The sequence below is a fragment of the Silene latifolia genome, chromosome 1 (assembly GCF_048544455.1).
Source record: "Silene latifolia isolate original U9 population chromosome 1, ASM4854445v1, whole genome shotgun sequence".
NCBI lineage: Eukaryota > Viridiplantae > Streptophyta > Magnoliopsida > Caryophyllales > Caryophyllaceae > Silene > Silene latifolia.
The window spans coordinates 514,789-534,948 of record NC_133526.1 but is presented as its reverse complement, the minus strand read 5'-3'; the positions used below and the strand labels follow the sequence as shown (position 1 = coordinate 534,948).

The following is a 20,160-nucleotide window of genomic DNA, read 5'->3' as shown; positions in this document are numbered from 1 at the left end:
CATTGTGATTGAAATATATTTGCATTGTAGTGAAGTGTCCCGACCTTTTGAAGACCACTGATAATGAAGAAATCTTCGGGTTGATGAGTATTTGTATTATTTTTGACCGACATAGGGTTGTAATGGTGGTGAGGTCGGGACGGAGGGCGTTGGAGCAGGGAGAGTAGGTCGAAGAGAGGATAGGCTGATAGGTGAGTACAGAAGGGATGGGTAATTGGTTTTGAGTGAGGTCAAAGTGAAAATATGTCCAGGATAAAATCGTTAAAACTGTGGGTGAAAGATTAAAATCCGTATATGAAAAAACACAAGCCAATAGAAATCATACAAAAAGAGAGCTCTGACTAGACCTCATAATTTTACTTCAGGTTTATCGGCGAATTTTTTTTGTATGATTTGTATTTTATTACAGGCTTGCTAGTTGCTACTCCCTACTCACTCTGCTTTTGTTTTATCTAGCCACATTAGGTAGTACATGATTCGGCACAAGTTTGCGACGAATATGCCCGTCACATCTGTGAATTTGTGATTTAATTGTACTATTATTGCAGCAAAATACAAATCATACAAAAAGAGGTCTATGACTAGACCTAATGTTGGTATGCTTTACAGCTTTACTTAATGACCACCGTTAAAAAAAATTCTTATACTTGGTGAGAACGATTATAAAAAGAATATAATTTGAAAAGTAAAGTTCAAAAAATTAATATACCTTACTTACAACGATTAAAAGAATCTAATTCGAAAAGAAAAGTTAAGAATCATTTCTTTTGGGTTTAACGAAGTACGCGTTTAGTCACATTACAATTATAATAAAGAGGAGTGAGATTGGACTTTTAGATCTGTTGTCTACGATACCTCTGTTGTTTTAACCACATACTGCACATCTTCGATAAGTAAGGTTAGGAATTATCACCTAGTATTTCTATCCGGCTCGAATCCAGACTAAACCCGATAATATACCCAAAAAGTAAAGTTAGGAATAAAATGATGCTTTTAGTACTTTTTACTAGTGACCGCACGATTTGTATATGATGCTTTTTAGTACTCTAGTTTGCTGTATATAAGGCATACGATGAAGAAGTATATTGTTGCAAAAACACAGAAAAATCACAAAAATGAACAAAACAATTGAAGATTTGGATGACAATTTGTTAACCCAAATATTATTTAGACTTCCGTCTTGTCAATCAGTCCGGTAAACAAGTCCGGTAAACAAGCGCTGGTGTTCTCTAATCTCCGATCCTAAATTTGGAGTTCTTTTCTCCGATTATAAGAAGGAAATATATAGTCTTTGTGAACCAGGTTCTAATATGGATGACGACGAGCCGCCATGGACGTTCATTGCAAACCTGTTAGACGATCGTCCAACTAGTGTGTGTAATACTAGCAACAACGAAGCGGTGTTTGGGTCCCCGAAATTCTCCATGGAATATTTACCTTGTGAATATTTCGAAATTAAGGCAACTTTCAAGGACTTGGTTTTATGTTCCCGTCACCAATCTAGGGGGACAGCAAGGTTCGGGAGTTGTACATTACGAATCCAGTAACCAAGCAATGGGTTGCTTTGCCTCCATGCCCCTTTGAATACTCTGCGCCCCATGCTGCTTTAGTATGCCAAGAGCCTTATGGCTTCACCCAAGATTACAAGTTTCGGGTTGTTTTGATTACTCCCTTCCCGGGACCGGTTTATGAAATGTTAGTTTATTGTTCCGAGATTGGTAAATGGAAGAGATTTAATCTTAGTGTGCCGATCAAGCATGGAGTAGACCTTCATTATTTTACTGTATTTGAGATTGTTGTTTGTAACTACGTCGTCTACATTCACGAGTTGTATTTTGTGGTGGCGTTTAATCCGTTTGATGTGGATGAGTCGACTGACACTACTAACATTGAGCCTAAGCTTCTCCCGTCGTTGCCAGACCGAGTTGGACGATTATATGGTGGGTCGTTTGTACGAGTCTTTGGGACAACGACGATTAAACGACCCACCATATAATCGTCAACTCGGTCTGACAACGACGGGAGAAGCTTAGGCTCAATGGTAGTAGTGTCAGTCGACTCATCCACATCAAACGGATTAAACGCCATCACAAAATACAACTCGTGAATGTAGATGACGTCGTTACAAACAACAATCTCAAATACAGTAAAATAATGAAGGTCTACTCCATGCTTGATCGGCACACTAAGATTAAATCTCTTCCATTTACCAATCTCGGAACAATAAACTAACATTTCATAAACCGGTTCCGGGAAGGGAGTAATCAAAACAACCCGAAACTTGTAATCTTGGGTGAAGCCATAAGGCTCTTGGCATACTAAAGCAGCATGGGGCGCAGAGTATTCAAAGGGGCATGGAGGCAGAGCAACTCATTGCTTGGTTACTGGATTCGTAATGTACAACTCCCGATCCTTAATGTCCCCCCTAAATCGATGACGGGAACATAAAACCAAGTCCTTGAAAGTTGCCTTGATTTCAAAATATTCAAAAGGTAAAAATTCTAAGGAGAATTTTGGGGACCCAAACAAAGATTCATTGTTGCTAGTATTAAACACACTAATTGATTTATATGCATCTTCCGGTAGAGCACCAGTTCGTTGTGTGCGATACACGAACAAAATTGATAAAGCTTTCAAAAAGTTTGCCGCTATATAGTGTACTAACGTTGCATAGGCTCGAGCTTCAATGGTAGCCCACTTTAGTTCCTAAGACATACTTGTCATAGTAAATAGTAAGTAGACTAAGTATCATATTAACTTGGAACGGGGTATTAACAAGAATTTACGTCTTAGTAGACCAATACTTGTTTTAATCATATATTTAAAATGTGAATATAATAAAGCCTCATACATTTGAGGTAACAATGTATGTTAGTTGACGGATTCCTTAATATCCACAAACGAGGACCCGGCCAATATAAGATGATTAGGTTTCGGGTTTTGCGTTGGGGATTGCGGAATGTGGGTTTGGTCCGGGGTGACGATAACGGGGACAACAAGTGAGTGACTTTTAACCGGTGTGGTTAAAGAGTAGTTTATTGGATTTGACGGAGATTACCCAATCTAATGATGATGGTTATGTGGTTAATGACTCCATTAGAGGGATTAGTTAAAGGATATGGTTTAGGGTTTTAGCGCGAGTGACACCTCAAATTTGGCGGTAATTGTTATGGATCAGGATATGTTAGGCCTTATTTTTAGACATAATTTCAATTTCTTTCAATTTATTTTAGTTCACTTTAGTTTAACATTATTATCAATACTATGCTAGCTATTTTTCTATGGTATAGGACGGATTCAATAAGAGATATTAGTTCAATAAGAGAGTTTTGGTAAAAAAAAATATTAGAATTTAAAGAAAAAATACCTTGCAATTAGCAAACGTGGAGTAAATAAACAAAACGGCAAATTCACACGATACTCCTGTTTGACATTTTGCACGTATCCAAATTTTTTTAAAATGCCATAATTTGTGTTTACTAATTCAGAAAATGACGATTCTTTTTTCAAATTGATCATCTTTCGGAGCACTACGATTTGAAAAAAAAAGACATTTGGATCCCGTGACTACGAGTTTTGTATGTCAAAGGATATTTTGTGCAAAATGTTTTCCAGATAAAAAAATTGAATATTTTATCCAAAATGTCAAATATCAAGGATACCACGTGAATTTCCGGTGATATTTTATGCAAAATGCCAACTCAGGTGTCACGCACGGAGAATAGTGAGTGCCGGCACGAGACGACGGGTCTTCGGATGGGCCACAGCGCAACTTTAGCTTGGATTGGAGCTGCGGATAACGTTGGACCAACATAGCTAATTTGGGCCACCATGGCATGTTTCAATTGGTCTAAGACTCTAAGGGTGTGTTTGGATTGAGTGATTTGGAGGGAAAAGAAAGGGAGGGAGAGTAGGGGATTGAAAATCCTTTGTTTGGATAGCAAATAAGGGTGGAGGGAAATGGAGGGGGAGAGATTTGGAGGGTTCCATTTTCCTTCCTCCAAGGCAAATCATAATCTCTCCACAATAGGCAAGATTTGGAAAGAAATTGTATCCAAACACCCACATTTCATTTGCCCTCCCCTTCCCTTACCTCCCTTTCTCTTCCCTCCTTCCCCCTCCCCTTCCTTTCCCTCTACTTTTGAGGGTGCCCTGATGAAGTAGTACACAAACAAGGGCTTAGGACTGAGCGTCGGTCCAAGATCGGACAAAATTGGATAGAAGACTGAAAAAAAAAATTGTGAACCGAAGATCGGACCTATAACTTTAAGTCTTGGACCCGATTAACCCGAAATATTCGGTTTGGTCTTTCACCGAAATGGACCTAAAACTATTTTTTTCATCATTTCGTATATGATAAATATATTTAATTTCGCTAAATCAATTACATTGTATAATTAAGTGATTGTTTTTTAGGAAAATAATTGTTGATATTAATTTATAATGGGCCATAAAACCCGTAAATTTTGACTACCCCATTCACCCGGAATGACTTGTTAATTCTAGATCAAAACATGTCCGACTCGATGTGCGAAATATTAGTTTATATTAAATTTGAATATAAAAAATCAAAAATATTATTACATAATATTAACATTCATACATTATTATTAGAAAAATAAATTAATATTAATATTAATTTTTGTAATTTAAATATTTTTTTAATTTAAATTACAGATAATATTAAAATATTTAGTTTTAGGTTCGCTTGGTTGCCTCATAAAAATGAGTATTGAAAAATCTCATGATTTGAAAAAAAATGAGAAATGTTTTGTTACCCCAGATTATGAGATCCTTCATAAATTATTGAAAACAAAGAGATAATAAGTAAGTCGGGAAAAAAGGAACATAACAAATATACTAAAAATTGTCCATAAGGAGTAAAACCATTGTTTTCATGAATAAAATTATTTATATTTATATTTAACAACTAAGCTAAAAACTAAATTGACTATATACGTACACATAAATTGACGGACTAGAGGTGATCATTTGCGGGCTTGGGCCGGACATGGACGAGCCTACACTTGAAAAAATTGACGGACGGGCCTAATTTTGCTGCATGTGTCCATTATAGCGGGCGAAGTTTGATTATACAAGCCCGCCCATTTAAATAGGCGGGCCGATCCGCGGGCTCGTGGGCTCAAAATTAAAACAAGAAATCGGTTGTCAATTTAAACAGAACTATCTATTACCAAAGTAGGTTTAAAAACTTATTTTTGGGCTCGATCTCGTTTCGCTTAACTTTACGTAAAAATAATAATTAGTTTTTAGTTATATACATTTATTTTTTATGTTTGTTATTGTCATGTAGAGAAAAACTAGTTTTAAACCCGTGCAAAATTGCACGGGTATGTATCTGGGCCAGAATGAATGTTTTTTTTGATGTATATTTGTTTTTGCATTTCTATTGTTAAATTTTGCACGGGTTGAACCAAGATCGACTTAGTTAAATTGCCAGAATTTCAGTCGTTTTAACCAAGATCGACTTAGTTAAATTGCCAGAATTTTTGCTCCAAGTACATAAATCCTCGGTGATGAACGACTTTCTATACAGATCTGAGAGGATTATTTTTTCTTAAAAAAACATATTTTAAAGTTTTTAGACTTACCTTATCGTGTTTTTATTATTTAAACAATAATTGTTATAATAATTGTGAATTATTTATTAAAAAAAATTTACTAAAAAATTTGTAATCACTTGTAAATTAAAATAAAATTTATTTATTTGTTTTTTTAGAGTAAAAAAAAATTAAAAATAGCTTTAAATGCTTGTTGAAGACTATATTAACTCGGTTTCCTATCATTGTCACCTACCAATTTCGGTGTGCGCGGCTGATAGTTAACATGCCGAGTTTTATATTCGAAGTACATATGCGGCAGTATCGTTTTTTGAAATTTTGTACCCTGTAATTTTAAAAAATTATGTTGAGAATTTGTGGTACAATAATATTAACAAAAATACATGTAATTCATTTTTGTAATTCATTTCCGTTGTATGTTCGAACCCGTATATAACTGTAATTCCTTCTGTAATTTTATTGTGTAATTTTGTTTCAAAAATTATGTAATTTAATCACATTACTTGCATTTGTAATTAATTATGCGTAAATGTTATGCATTTTCTTTACACGGATTGTATAGAATTTTATCATAATATTAATTCGAAGAAGTATTCCATAAGATTATTTTATATAATTTGTTGCGACACGGAATTTAGCGCATGTTCGAAAAGACGGATATCTGAATAATTAAATACGCCAGACACTCATGGATCCCACCATAACCCTGGATTTTCAAAAAAAAAAACGATTTACGACGCGACGTGTGTATTTAACTGAAAGATTGTCTTACAATTTATCTAGATAAGATAGGAAAATATTTTTTAAAGCTGAATGAAGACGGGTGTGTGTCACCACATTTAGGAGAAGACGTGTAGCTTCCAAGTCCCAAATGCAAAGCGCCAAATAACGACACTCAGTCGGATATACTCCAATACTCCATATATAAAAGCTGTTAAAGAAATCCAAATAAAAAAGCCGCCATTAAAACACCTCTTGAAGGTCATGTCTCCTGCCCTAAACATTATCTCTACCAATCTTCAAGGTACCCTTTTTTCTTATACTTCCATCATTTACATTTCCAATTGAAATCATCGGTGTGCGAATTGTTAATCATGAAACTGTTCCTCAGGAAGTAGACTTGCTGATTAATTTCTCCGATTCATCTGATTATTTTGTTTGATTAACCTACTCTTATAAGAAACAGAAATAATCGTAAAGAACCAGATGAATCGGAGGAAGTAATGAGTTGGGTGGGCGGCCACACTCCTTTGTAATTGGTTTTTAACTAACTTTTGCGAAAATCGAATCGGGGGAGTAAATGAGTAAGTGGGCAAATCATATGTAACGCTTCCTTTACTTGGTGTTTGTGTTTGTGTTATAAAGTTGTTAACTTTCGCGAAAATTTGGGTGTTTTAGTAGAGCTATTGATGATGCACACCAAGTGTATGTAGAAATGCCAAATGCCGTGTAATGGCTTGTTATTTGATGTTTTTCATAATTAGAATCTAGGAAAAGAATTAGGGGAAGTCGCGCTTTTTCTTCGCTATAGTTTGATTTCAGGCTTCCTTTGAGTTATCTTGTTCTACCTAGGATTACTAATTTGGAAATTGCTTTGTCTGTCGAATTCTGGGCTTCTTATTGCAAAGTCGAGCATAAACTTTCGCCTTTCTAATGCCAATCGTAGTTCCAGGAGGAATTTTGAGAACGTATGTATGATACAATATTCTTAGCCTGATAGATGATTGAGGTGCGTGAGTGTTAATTGATGCTCTAAGTTGAATTTGGTTGGCCACCGTATTCAAATGGGGATAGTAACTTTGGGATGGAGATAAGACGTTTTTTGAGTCCGCACCTACCTTTCTTACATTCACATAGATGGTCGAGCTTTATCTTGTACTGTTGTACATAATCCTGTTGATCTTTTGTGGTTAGATATTTTCCCAGTCACAGTAGATTTCATCAGTACCAATGATTATCTCAGTCATTTTTTCGTTGGTGAGACGTGGTGGTACTGAAATAATAATACTCCGTATGTTCTATTGTACTTATGGCTTGCTACTAACTATGGGCATAATTGACAATGTATTGCTCGTGGCCCTAACTAAGTCTATTAATGTATTTGACGATTTCATGCTATGGCAGTTGTGTTTTCACGGGAGATGTAGTGGATTAGTGGTACTGAAGGACCCTTATGACTCTGATGAAATGGTTTCCAAAGATGAAAAGAACAATTTAGGACTTCCTTTGAGTTATCTTGTCCTACCTAGGATTGCTAATTTTGAAATTGTTTTTTGCATATGCCGTTTCTAATTTGTCTGTCGAGTTGTGGGCTTCTTATTGCAAAGTCGAGCATATATTTTTGCGGGTATAGTTATTTCTGATGCCAATGTAATTCAGAGATGAATTTTGAAAACTTATGTATGGTACATTATCCTTAGTCTGGTGGAGGATTGATGTGCCAGCATTCTGGTGTTTCTTCAATTAGTGTGAGTTTGATCAGTGTATTTGCATATTTCCGGCACTGTGTCTTTGACTTGATCATGCGTAGTTAAAGATGTACTAGTTTAGATTTTTGAAAATCACGCTTTAAGATGTTGTTAATGATGTAATATGATACGGAGTATATCTTTTTCTGTGACTTTCTAGCTTGAGATCTTTTTTGGGTTCAACATGAGTTAGTCAGATGAGTAGATGACTACCAGTGTTTTGTGGAAGAAGAACTCGCAATTTGTTTTACTACTGTATCCATGACTATCACTTGTGGTTAGGGGTGTGGGTTTAATGTTTATGCTCTGTCACGCTTTCATTTCTAGAGTTTTTGTGATTTTTACATGTATTTCATGGTTTAGTTCTCTCCCATTCTTGGATTTTGTAGGCTATGGACCACCTGAAACCATCTCCCTCCCTTGCTTTGGAGTATCTGGAAGAGCAATCTCCATATCACCTTGTCCTGGAAGTAAATTTAAATCATTTCAGGCGAAAGTGATTTCTGCCAAGTGTTCTTTTAAACACGCGTCGTTTGTCTGCAAGGCAGGTTCTGGTGGTCAGAGAAGAAATCCGGACTTTAGGCATAATAGGAATATATTCTCTCGAAGTAGGAACAAATACAATGAAGAGAAAGACAACTCTGAGAACCTTGATGAATCTGAATTTGTATCAACAAAAAACGGGCCAATACTTTCTCTTTCTAACAACTCAAAGCCCAATGCCACTGCTGCTCCAGGAGAAAGAGAGAGAGATATTGTTGAACTTTTTCGGAAGGTCCAGGCCAAGCTTCGTGAAAGGGCGGCTGTCAAAGAGGAGAACAAGTTTGGAGCAATTGAAGTACAGAACAAAGAGAGTGAAACAGTTGATTCCCTTCTTAACCTCCTGAGAAAACATTCAGCCGAGCAAGGTCAAAGAAAAGTTAATGGTGGCAATGGCAGTGAGTTCAGTGTTGACCGTACTAGACCGAATGCTAAACCGGTCGGAGATAAGAACAAGAGATTTACAAGACCTAAAAGTGTTGTTAAGGAAGAGCCACAAGAAACCCATAGACCTTCGGTCGGCAGGCCTGTTTCAAATTTCAGGCGTAGGTCTCCAGTCCCAAGGGTCAAGTATGAGCCGATTGTTTCAAGTGAAGATACCTATGATTCGCTAACTCAAACTGAGCTTGACGTAAACATGAACGGAACTCATTATGAACCAGTCGCTGATTATGAATCCGATTCTGATTTGGAATCAGAAATAGATATAACATCAGGGCTAGAATTAGAAGAGGAGGAAGAAGAGGAAGAAGAAGATGATGAAGAACTAGAGGAGCCGGAAGTAGAATTGGATCCGGAAAATGAGTTTGTGGACGAAACAGCCACCAGCAAGTTATTGAAGGCTGATGATTTAGATGTTGAAGAAGTTGTTAACGATGAAAAAGATACAGGTAAACAACGCATCGAGCTCAATGATTGGAATAGTATGAAAATAGTAGAGTTAAAGGCGCTCGCTAAAGCTCGAGGCATGAAAGGGTTCTCTAAGCTAAAGAAGTCTGAGCTCGTTGGGCTGCTCAGTGATGATTCATAATGTTTAAGTGACTAATGACAAAGCCACCTGAAGTTCACGAGAGATGAACAATTTACTTTTTTTTGGTTTTTACTTTTTTTTTACAAGTTATTATGTTGAGTTAGGTACTTAGGTCAAAGGAAAGTAATTGTTTTATTCTTTTGCTTGATGACCTGTAGTCTGCTGTTTAGTATAGGCATATAACTCAGTTTTGGGCTATGCTTCCATGTTTTTCCTGTCAAGAAGTTTGTTTTTGTAAAACTGTTGTTAGAAAGTTTTGCTACTGTAACACACTTATGTAGGATGAAAGGGGAGATTGAACTACTCTGCTTTATGATGTATGCTTGAAGCATTTTCTTCTCGATAAAGTATGTCGTCCGTCATTAAGGCTGATTACATTCGACTCCTTACTCATTATAGGCGAAATACAAACAAGTGAGAAAATTTAAACATTTGACCTATAGGAGGTCTGTCTTAACCACCAGACGAAAATGGTTTTTCATGCCAATTTTAAGAGATTGGCTATCGAATGGCCACATACTTGGGTGACACAGTACACAAATTTAAACATTTTCTGATTTGTTGGTGTGTTTGCATGCATTTGTGCTGGTGTTGTTTTTAGACTGAAGATTGGTGTGGTAGCAAGAGGACAATGCTTCAAAGTCGACTTAACAAAGGGTCATCTGTAGATGGAGGCGTTGGTGCCAAGTCTTTGCCGGAGGAGACAGTGACTGTGGCATGTCCTGATGACCTCGTTCTTGCTGATTTGCCTGTGGCGAAAGGTCTTGGTTCTGCAACTTCTGCTTCGATGGTGAAAATTGTTGGCCGTAGGACCCGACGACAGCTTGCAGAGCGAGTCCACTTTTGTGGTCGTGTGATTTCCCTATTGCAGTTTATGGTCGCCTGGTATGGTCTTTTTACTTCTTTTATTCTTTTCTTAGGATGATGTGCTTTAGAATCTTTAATTTTATGGTGGTTGGTATACTTCTGCTACAATTTGGCCTTGCAGCGTATATGAATTGTACTCCGTATATATTTTATGCACGCTATGAATATCATACTCATCGTTAGCCTCTGAGATCAGTGCCTGAGCTCCTTGTTCAAATGTGGTGACCTATTCATTTCATAATATTCTGAAAGCTGAAACTCTATAACTGTATCGTGCGATAGTCAGTTTGTCTTTTATATCTTAATTAATTTGCTTACTGAATTATGGTCAAATGAGTACTAGACTACTACAGAGTATCCATTAACTTTTTTCCTATTTATTTGCGGATGATCCTTTCAGTCTCTCGTCTTTTTCAAATTTCTCTTATGTATTCTGCTAAATTATTATAATCCTTCAATTCTGTTCCTGTCTTATCTAAACAGCCAGGAAGATTTAGCTGCACTGGTTTTCCCTCTCATTTAAATGTAATACTGGACCAACCTTGTCATAGAGAAACTTCATCATGTTAATTCCCTAAGGAATTGTTTGGAATTTTGGATTGCAAAATAAAAATTTTGGTTTTTCCTTTTTTTTCAACAAATATTTTTTCCTCTATCCATTAAAAAGCGGGAATGAGATATCTTCAAAATCTGCAATTAGCATAAGAATTCTACATTGGGGATCCGACAGTGCTAGTAAAGCCATAAGGACACCATGACGCCTTCTTGCCATGTTCTATAGTATGTTCGATTCTATGCCTATGTCAATGTGGTGATGATGAACTCATTGATGATGCTCCGGCGATTATCTGGGCATTATTCAATGATGAGTAATAATGTTGTTTAGACTGGATCGCAACACCACATTGCATCTACTTTTTGTTTAAAGGTTTTGAAGGTTACTGAGACTGCATTTTGAGGTAGAATCTGCCGATTTTATGGTGCAGCGGCTGAAATTACTGCGCCGTGACTGATTTCATGATCATGACTAGAAACGATGTGTGACAACTACCGTTTATTTTTACTCTGGTAATTTGATATTTTGATATATAAATTTATCTTTAAGTTAGGTATCAATAGATTTAGTTCATGCTTTTATAGGCAATGCTGAAGATGTTATTCATAGTGGCCATGCTGTTGTTTGGTGTGTAGAGCTCTTTGTGATGTGAACTCCTATGAGAAAAATGTTCTTACCAATATGCAACCTTTTAAGCCACAGTTACTTGTTTGTATACTGCGATCACAGAACTTACTTTTTGATACTTCCTTAAAATGATATTATTGTGGTTTGATGTCAGCAAAATAATTGCATTGCAGGTTAGATACTAAAACATCTACTATACTTCCTTATAGTGGGTTTAGAATGTGTATTTTGGTTGTATTATGGTACAAGTACTAGTGATGATGATAGTGTTATACTACTGTGATATTTATTTACCTTACAATTAAAATGGCTTGGATGGAAATTGTAAGAAACTAAGAAACATAGATCTAAGAGTATCTAAAAGGGATTTAAAATCCCTTGTTTGGGTAGCAAATGAGGGTGGAGGGAAATGGAGAGGGAGAGATTTGGAGGGATTCAATCAAAATCTCTCCACAAGAGGCAAGATTTGGAAGGAAATTGTACCTAAACAACCACACTCCATTCCCCCTCTCCTTCCCTTCTCCCCCTTTCCCTTCCCCTTCCCTCCTTCTCCTCCCTTTCCCTTTACTTTTGCTATCCAAACACACCCTTATGTATGTTTGGATAGAAAAAGTGGAGGGAAAGGGAGGGGATGGGGGTGGAGGGGAGGGAAAGGGGAGGAAGGGAAGGGGAGGGAAAATGGAGATGTGGAGTTTTCCCTCCAAATCTTTTCTATGGTGGAAGGATTTTCATTAGGCTTGGAGGAGGGAAAATGAATCCCTCCAAACCCCTCCCCCTCTTTCCCTTCTACCTCATTTGTCATCCAAACAAGGGATTGCATATCCTTTCCCTCCCCTCCCTTTCACTCCATCCAAACACACCCTTATTTGCTATCCAAACAAGGGATTTGTAATCCCCTACTTTCCCTCCCTTTCAGTTCCCTCAATCCAAACACACCCTTAATTGCGCTGATGTAACCTGAATAGCTGGCGAAGTCATTGACAGCTTGTACTCAGGTCGTGGGCTGTAACCAGTCAGCATCAAAACTACCCCTTTACGTCCCTTCACTCCAAAATAACAATGCCTTGGTCTGTACTTTAGTTCGTCGATCTGTTTGTTACTCTTTTGAGTTTTGAATGAAAAATTGCAAGGAAATTTTGTGAATGAGAACATGTTTCGTTTAGTTTATAGCTTGTTACCCGCCCTTTCCCGATGTATTTGTAGACTGTTTGTTGTCTTTGTACAGTCCCAGTCATGTTCTCAGGGGTATGGTCAACCGGGAGGGTGCTTTGAGCCTTTGAGTACAAAATTCACAGTTTTTGTGTGTGGCAGATGCGATGAACGGATCCAGAAAATTCAAACAATGAAAATGATGGAAGGGATATTTATTTGTGCTGCTCCTCATTGCCTCAAGTCTTGCCTGAAAAAGTCCGATTTTGAGTCTCATATATACAATAGCCATTCTGACTTGCTTCAGCCTAATATGAAGAAAGAATATTATAATGAACCCGAGGTATCAGTCAGTAAACAGGCTCCAATGATGGATCTTCGGGGTCCACCAAGGCCTGGCTGACCGTCTAATTCAGATCCTCCGTCCAATGATCGTGATGATAAAAATCGCCGCCCACAACCGAGAGACCAACCTCCTCTTCGACCACTTATGCATCCAAAACTGCCACCTCAATGGCAGCCAAACCCGTCTGAGCCTCAACCTGATCACTGGCCTATGGGTATGCAGCAGCAGCAAAATCCTGACCCACAAATGTACCCTCAACAACCTCCTAATTTTCAAATGCATGGTAATCCAAATCCAATGATGATGGGCCCCGCCTCCATTTGGTTTCCCTCCTTTCCCATCTGATGTAGCTCCACCGTTTTATGGTGGGCCTGCCCCATATGATCTGACACGATCAGACTCGACACCAGAAGTTGGATCAGATCAAGGATCAGTAATGGGGTTCACACCTGAACCAGGAGGTCCTGTGAATTTCCAAGAAGGTTATTCTCGTCCTTGGAACGCAGGACCTAACAACGCTCCTTTTGAAGCTAGCCAAAATGGACAAGGTCTACTGGGAGCACCCCAAGGCATGCCTTCAGGCCCACCACCACCTCCTCATATAATGCAGCATCAAAATAATTACTCCATGTCAGCTGATATGAATAATGATGGAAGGAATTATGTGTGGCAGTCTGAGAGACGTGGTAGCTTTGGAGGCAAACAGGACTGATGCAAGCCTACTAGCGCTATTTCAGTGCTAAATTAGTACATATATGGGATGCTTCAGGGTAATGGCTTCATGGTTGGAGTCCGAGTCAATATCGATCTTGTTCCTAGGCTGCCTTCTTGTTTCATGGTAATTTTCTTATACTTCTGTGCTCATTTCGTATCTGCTTTGTTGAAAGGGAATGCTGGTCATTCTTTGCAGTCTCAAAAGTAGGTCTGCTTTTAGCTAACAATAAGTCTCATAAGAGATGACCTCATATAGTATAATCTGAAAGCATCGAACCCTAATTCTGGACATATAGAGTTTCGAACCCAAAGGCAATCGTTGACTGCTTCACTTCAACTAAAATATCTACCCATATACCCATTAATCTACTAAAAACAGAGAGAAATACTCTTTAACTACCATCATATCATGTTTCGGTTTCATGGAAAACACCCATGTAAGAAAACAATGTCTGGTATTATGGAGATGTTTTGTTAATAGTCTTTTGATCTATCCGACTTCTAAAAAGAATGGCATGTGGCTGTGATATCTCCTTATGCAGCACAAGTTGCAGAGATTGAGAGAAGGCTAGGGGAAACAAACATATGATTAATTGATTAATTTTGTGCTTAAAGTGAAAACAACCGAAAAAATTCAAAATGATAGAGCTGATATCATCTTATTAACCAAGGTTAAGTCCTATTGTACTGTGCCCATCTATCATATTGTGTTGTACTCGAAGTCGATTTATGGCTATTTTGTTTATGGGTAATTTGCTTGTTGACGATTAACCAGCATCATCGTCAACTTTTTATAAGAAGAAAAATATATGGGTTATGAGCACAACGATGAAATTGAGTGGCAACGCACGGCGGATGCAGGGAAGACCACAAGGTGGGGCGGAGACGGTGTTGCTGCTTGCTGTTTTAATTATTCATGAATTTCTTGTCTAGAAAAAATGCACATTGGTTGGTTAATATCCTCCGAATTTAAATTTGGTTGTACTTATACACTCCCCCTGAATCCCTGATACTTGATAAGGAAGTCGTTTTGAGCGAGTTACATACTTACATCACACCCCTCATTTACCCACTCAAACCCTCAACTTCTCTCAGAACGTCAAAAACCATTTGTCATTTGTTCGGATTTATTTATGAATTTCCACGCACTGAACGTCAAAAACCACCTTTGCCGAGGCGGGAATTGCCACGCACTGGGCGAAGGTGGGAATTGTAACATTCACCATGTTTTTCCATTCATTAAGGGTAGAATTGTAAATACTGATGTTATAAATTATTGGACTCTTTACCGAGTCAACAAAGTCCAGGACGTCTTTGTTTGTTTCCTGTTGTGGCCACAACAGAAAGGGGTTGGATGAGGAAAAGAAGATGCTCCGCTGCCTGCGGCGGAGGTCGAAAAATGAAAAATGGGAAAGTATTGTTTTCCAATGAGTAGAAACTAGTTTGAGAATTGAATGGGAATCAATAGGTACCCTTAATAGACATTCTAAGGGCATATCATTTGGTAATCCAGGGATTAATTCCTTTTCAAAATTGTATAATTTTGACTTAATATTAGTATTAATTGCCATTAAATTATGAATATTATTTGGAATTTATAATTATAAAAAATGGGATTTTTTTTTTTTTTTTTTTTTTGATTTGAGGGAGTGAAAGTGAGAGTGAGTGAGCAGTGAGGAAAGAGGGGAGGAGTATATATAGAGGAAAAATAAAGGGGAAAAATGAAGATCTTTAGACGTGTTGTGTACAAGTTGTGCAAGTATTGGAGTGTTATTTGTTCTCAATCTTTTACTATTTGGAGTATTTTATGGATGTTTAAAGTTGATTATGTTTAACTTTGGGCGATCTGTATAGATGTGGGGTAATTGTGTTCATTGAACAACCTGATAACTAGGAGTACTACATTAATTAATCGTAATTTATTTTCGCAGTATGTTTTTTATTCAGTATAGTACTTTTTGCACAAAACTTTCCATTTGTTTGTTTTCACTTAAAAAACATTCAAACCTAATTCTCTCCCCTTCTCTCTGCTATTGAAAGCCTCCATCTTCAACCAGATTAAAATTCTTCAATTATAATCGATTATTCAAGTGACGAATAGGTAATTAATTGTTAATAATGACGCAATACAAACACATAATACGGTTACTATTTGTAAATTACAAACTAAAAACAATAAAAAAAAAAACTCAATGTAGTACACGCGTGGTACTTAGGCCCTGTTCTTTCTGGTTTTTTAGAATGAATCGAATCGAATCGAATCGAATGGAGCGAATCGAATCGAATCGAAATGAATAGGAACTGAATGAATGGAGTAAGATGAATCAATCAATCGAATGGAATGAATTGATCGAATCGAATCAATAGAGTGAAGTGAATCGAATCGAATCGAATCAATAAAGTCAATTGAAATTTAACTAAATGAAATAATCATAATAATAATAATAATAATAATAATAATAATAATAATTAATATTATTGTTATTATCAACTATAATAATAATAATAATAATAATAATAATATTCATAGTATAATACTATTTATACTAAAATTAATATTTTTAAGAAAAAAATTATAATATTATACTCCCTCTGTCCCGGTAATTTGTTGTCCTATTCCATTTTGGGGTGTCTCATTCAATTATTGTCCTTTCTATTTTAAGAATGAACTTGATGAACAATTTGATCATTCACACTCAATTTGGCCCACTTGTCATTTTATAATTGGCCACTCCTCTTTCCTTGGTCTTTGTGCCAAAACCAAAGGACAACAATTGACCGGGATAGAGGGAGGAGTATATGAATAATCATAAATTATAATAATGAAAAAATAGTAATTTTTTACTAATAATATTCCTAATAACAATAATAAATAATAATGTCAATATTAATAATGATATTAGTAAAAATAATTGTTTCGAATAAAAACACTCAAGTAAGCGTTGCTCGAATCCGGGTCGGGTCAACGCACTCCTCTCAGACGATGGCACCTCGAACCTATGCTTGCTCTCTCCGGATGGATCTTTCACGCGTGACAAATAGGGCCTCAAAGGGTTCGCAATAGGTCCTTCTCACGATGCCTTACGATCTTGTTGGATAGTTGGGACCTTGCTTGAAGCTAAGGTTTCCGTGCCCTCTCATAGTAGCTCGAATAGTCTTACTTCTAGAGAGAGGAAGTTGTTGGTGAGAAGTATTTTACCATTGATGGGTGAATAATGAGGTATTTATAGATTTCTATGTGTACCTCAAATGATGGCTGGCAAGCATAGTTACCATATTCGCTATGAATACGCCTTATCGATTCGCGATTCGCTTATAGAAAATGTGTTATATGTATTTTCGTGAATCAGTTGATAGAATTCGCTTTTAACAATTCGTGATTCGTAGAGTATCAAGTTTAATCCGTAACCATGTTGGCAAGCGTGTTGACTTGTATGACCCGTATTGGCTCTTCGGTCAAGTCGGTTGGGCGTGCCCCATCAATAATATTAATAATAAATGTTATTAATTTTAATAATAATAATACCAATAATAATAACAACAATAATAATAAATAATATTATTATTAACATTATTAACATTATTATTCATTTTAACAACAACAACAACAATATTATTCATTTTAATAATAATATTCATAATAATAATAATAATAAATAAATTATTAATAACATTATTAATAACACTATTATTAACACTATTATTAAATATAATAATAATAATAATAATAATAATAATAATAAAGAATAATATTAAAAAAAATAGTATTATTGATAACAAAATTAATAATAACTATTAAATTTAAGATGAGTAAATTTGAAATGAATTTGAACTTAATGGAGTGAATCAATCGAATCGAATCGAATGGAGAATTTGATTGAAATGAATCGAATCAATGGAGCTGAATCAATCGAATCGAATCAATGATGGAGTGAATCGAATCGAATGAAATAATCAATCAATCGAGTCAATCAATCAAGTAGGTGAAAATAAGCCAGAAAGAACAGGGCCTTAGTGTACTACTGCAACAAACAAACAAAATTGTATCAGTGTAGTACATCAACGGCCGGCCACTAATCGTCGGCCATTCACCGTTGGCAACACCGTAAAAATATTTGTGGCAAAATATTAATAATCAACGGCAAACGTTTAGTAAATTGTAGAAAATATATATTGATAATATATTGACAATATATTATGGTAGTATAAGTATACATTGATAAAAAAAAAAAATCTTACGAGTCCTTTTTGTTAATAGGGCTCAGTGCGACCGCAAATCCGGGATTGTATAACACCACCAACGTGACAATACAGCTAACCCTGTGAATTTCACGGATAATAAAACTAGTTACGTATAATAAAGAGGAGTGGGATTGGACTTTTAGATGTGTTGTCTACGATACCTATATTTTAACCACATACTGACACGTCTTCGTAAGGTTAGGAATTATCGCCCTAGTATTTCTACCTAACTCAAATCCGGACTAAACCCGATAATATACCGAAAAAGTAAAGTTAGGAATAAAATGATGCTTTTAGTACTTTTCTTAGTGACCACGATTTGTATAAGATGCTTTTTAGTACTCTAGTTTGCTGTATATATACGGCATTAAGATGATGACTGCTTGTATGAAGAAGTATATTGTTGCATAAACACTCAAAAACACAGAAAATCACAAAAATGAACAAAACAATTGAAGATTTGGATGACAATTTGTTAACCCAAATATTATTTAGACTTTAGTCTTGTCAATCAGTAGTAGCATGCAGTCCAGTAAACAAGCGCTGATGTTCTCTAATCTCCGATCCTACATTTGGAGTTCTTTTCTCCGATTATAAGAAGGAAATATATAGTCTTTGTGAACCAGGTTCTAATATTGATGACGACGAGCCGCCATGGACGTTCATTGCAAACCTGTTAGACGATCGTCCAACTAGTGTGTATAATACTAGCAACAACGAAGCGGTGTTTGGGTCCCCGAAATTCTCCATGGAATATTTACCTTGTGAATATTTCGAAATCAAGGCAACTTTCAAGGACTTGGTTTTATGTTCCCGTCACCAATCTAATTTTAATTCACATGTCATTTTTATAGTATTGGTTAATATTAAGGCTACATCACACTTATTTATTAAAATTCTTCATAAAATTTACTAATATTTTTTGATAGAAATCATAATACCGATCATGATTTAAATTATAAATATGAATTAACAATTTACTCTCATCATTTAAATCGCAAAATTTATCCATCTAACTCTTCATTAACCATAGAGATAGTAGTTAAAAGGTCTTATATGTAGTAAATAAAAAGTCTAATAATTTGGATTATAAAGTTACTAATAATATTTTTAGTGGAAACCATAAGATCATGTACTAAATTACAAAAAAAAAATTAAGAATTTACTCTCATTATTAAATTTAAATCGTAAAATTTATCCATATAATTCCTCATTAGTAATAAAGATAGTAGCTAAAAGGTCTTATATGTGGTAAATGAAAAATCTAATATATCTTGGATTATAAAGCTTCACAATTTCTAATATTGTTAGTTTTGATTTATTTCAAAACCATCTTAAATATTGTAATTAACACACTTACGAAAAAGTGAAAAATAAAGTGTATATATGCATGTGATTCAAACTTTCATAGTCTTCTTAAAAGTACTCCATATTTCTATCTTTTAAGATTTTAAAATTTTAAACGTTAAATAAGTTGTATAGTTAGTTTTGTAATTAAGATGATGCTTATTTAATTTTAATTTTAACTATCTCGATTTGCAGATTATTGATTGTGAGGAGGCTATTAAAAAGTGGAGATTACATGTTTGGATCTAAATGTGAAAAACGAAAACATATTTTTTACTCTTTTAGTTGGCTTAATACAAAGTATCACCATTCATCATCGGCGAGATTCTCTATTTTACATGTATATTTTTGATAAAAAGTATAGATTTTGAGGAAAAGTTAAATTAATAGTATCCATTTAACTTTCTTAAAAAAACATATCAGATATGTAACCGCGATCTTGGAGTGCTTTGTTTATCGATCTAACGACGCAGCCGTTTTTAGTTTAATTATTTATGACGTACATCATAAATATATAAAAATAACAAATTTGTAAAAAATTTAAACAAACATTTATAGTTATAAAATTAGCTACATTAAATTGTTGACTACAAAATATTCATGAATAATATTAACATGTATTAAAATATATGGAAATAAAATTCAAATTAAAACTTCTATCTATATTACTATGATCATGAAAAATAATGTAA

General features: G+C 35.6%; 1 protein-coding gene and 1 pseudogene across 1 annotated transcript; both read left to right on the top strand.

The window, feature by feature from the left end:
- Positions 1-6,422: 6,422 nt before the first annotated feature.
- On the top strand, positions 6,423-9,933 carry LOC141591673 (rho-N domain-containing protein 1, chloroplastic-like). The gene is made up of 2 exons (XM_074412083.1): positions 6,423-6,606; positions 8,440-9,933. The coding sequence occupies exons 1-2, from the start codon at positions 6,567-6,569 to the stop codon at positions 9,618-9,620; spliced, it is 1,221 nt and encodes a 406-aa protein (XP_074268184.1). The 5' UTR covers positions 6,423-6,566; the 3' UTR covers positions 9,621-9,933.
- Positions 9,934-10,251: 318 nt separating this feature from the next.
- LOC141585763 (uncharacterized) lies at positions 10,252-14,867 on the top strand (annotated as a pseudogene).
- The last annotated feature ends 5,293 nt before the right edge of the window (positions 14,868-20,160 follow it).

Bases quoted from the DNA above. Each gene is read 5' to 3' on its own strand.
- LOC141591673 (XM_074412083.1), top strand. From the start codon at position 6,567: ATGTCTCCTGCCCTAAACATTATCTCTACCAATCTTCAAG. The intron at 6,607-8,439 runs GTACCCTTTTTT...TGGATTTTGTAG, and splicing joins TATCTCTACCAATCTTCAAG to GCTATGGACCACCTGAAACC.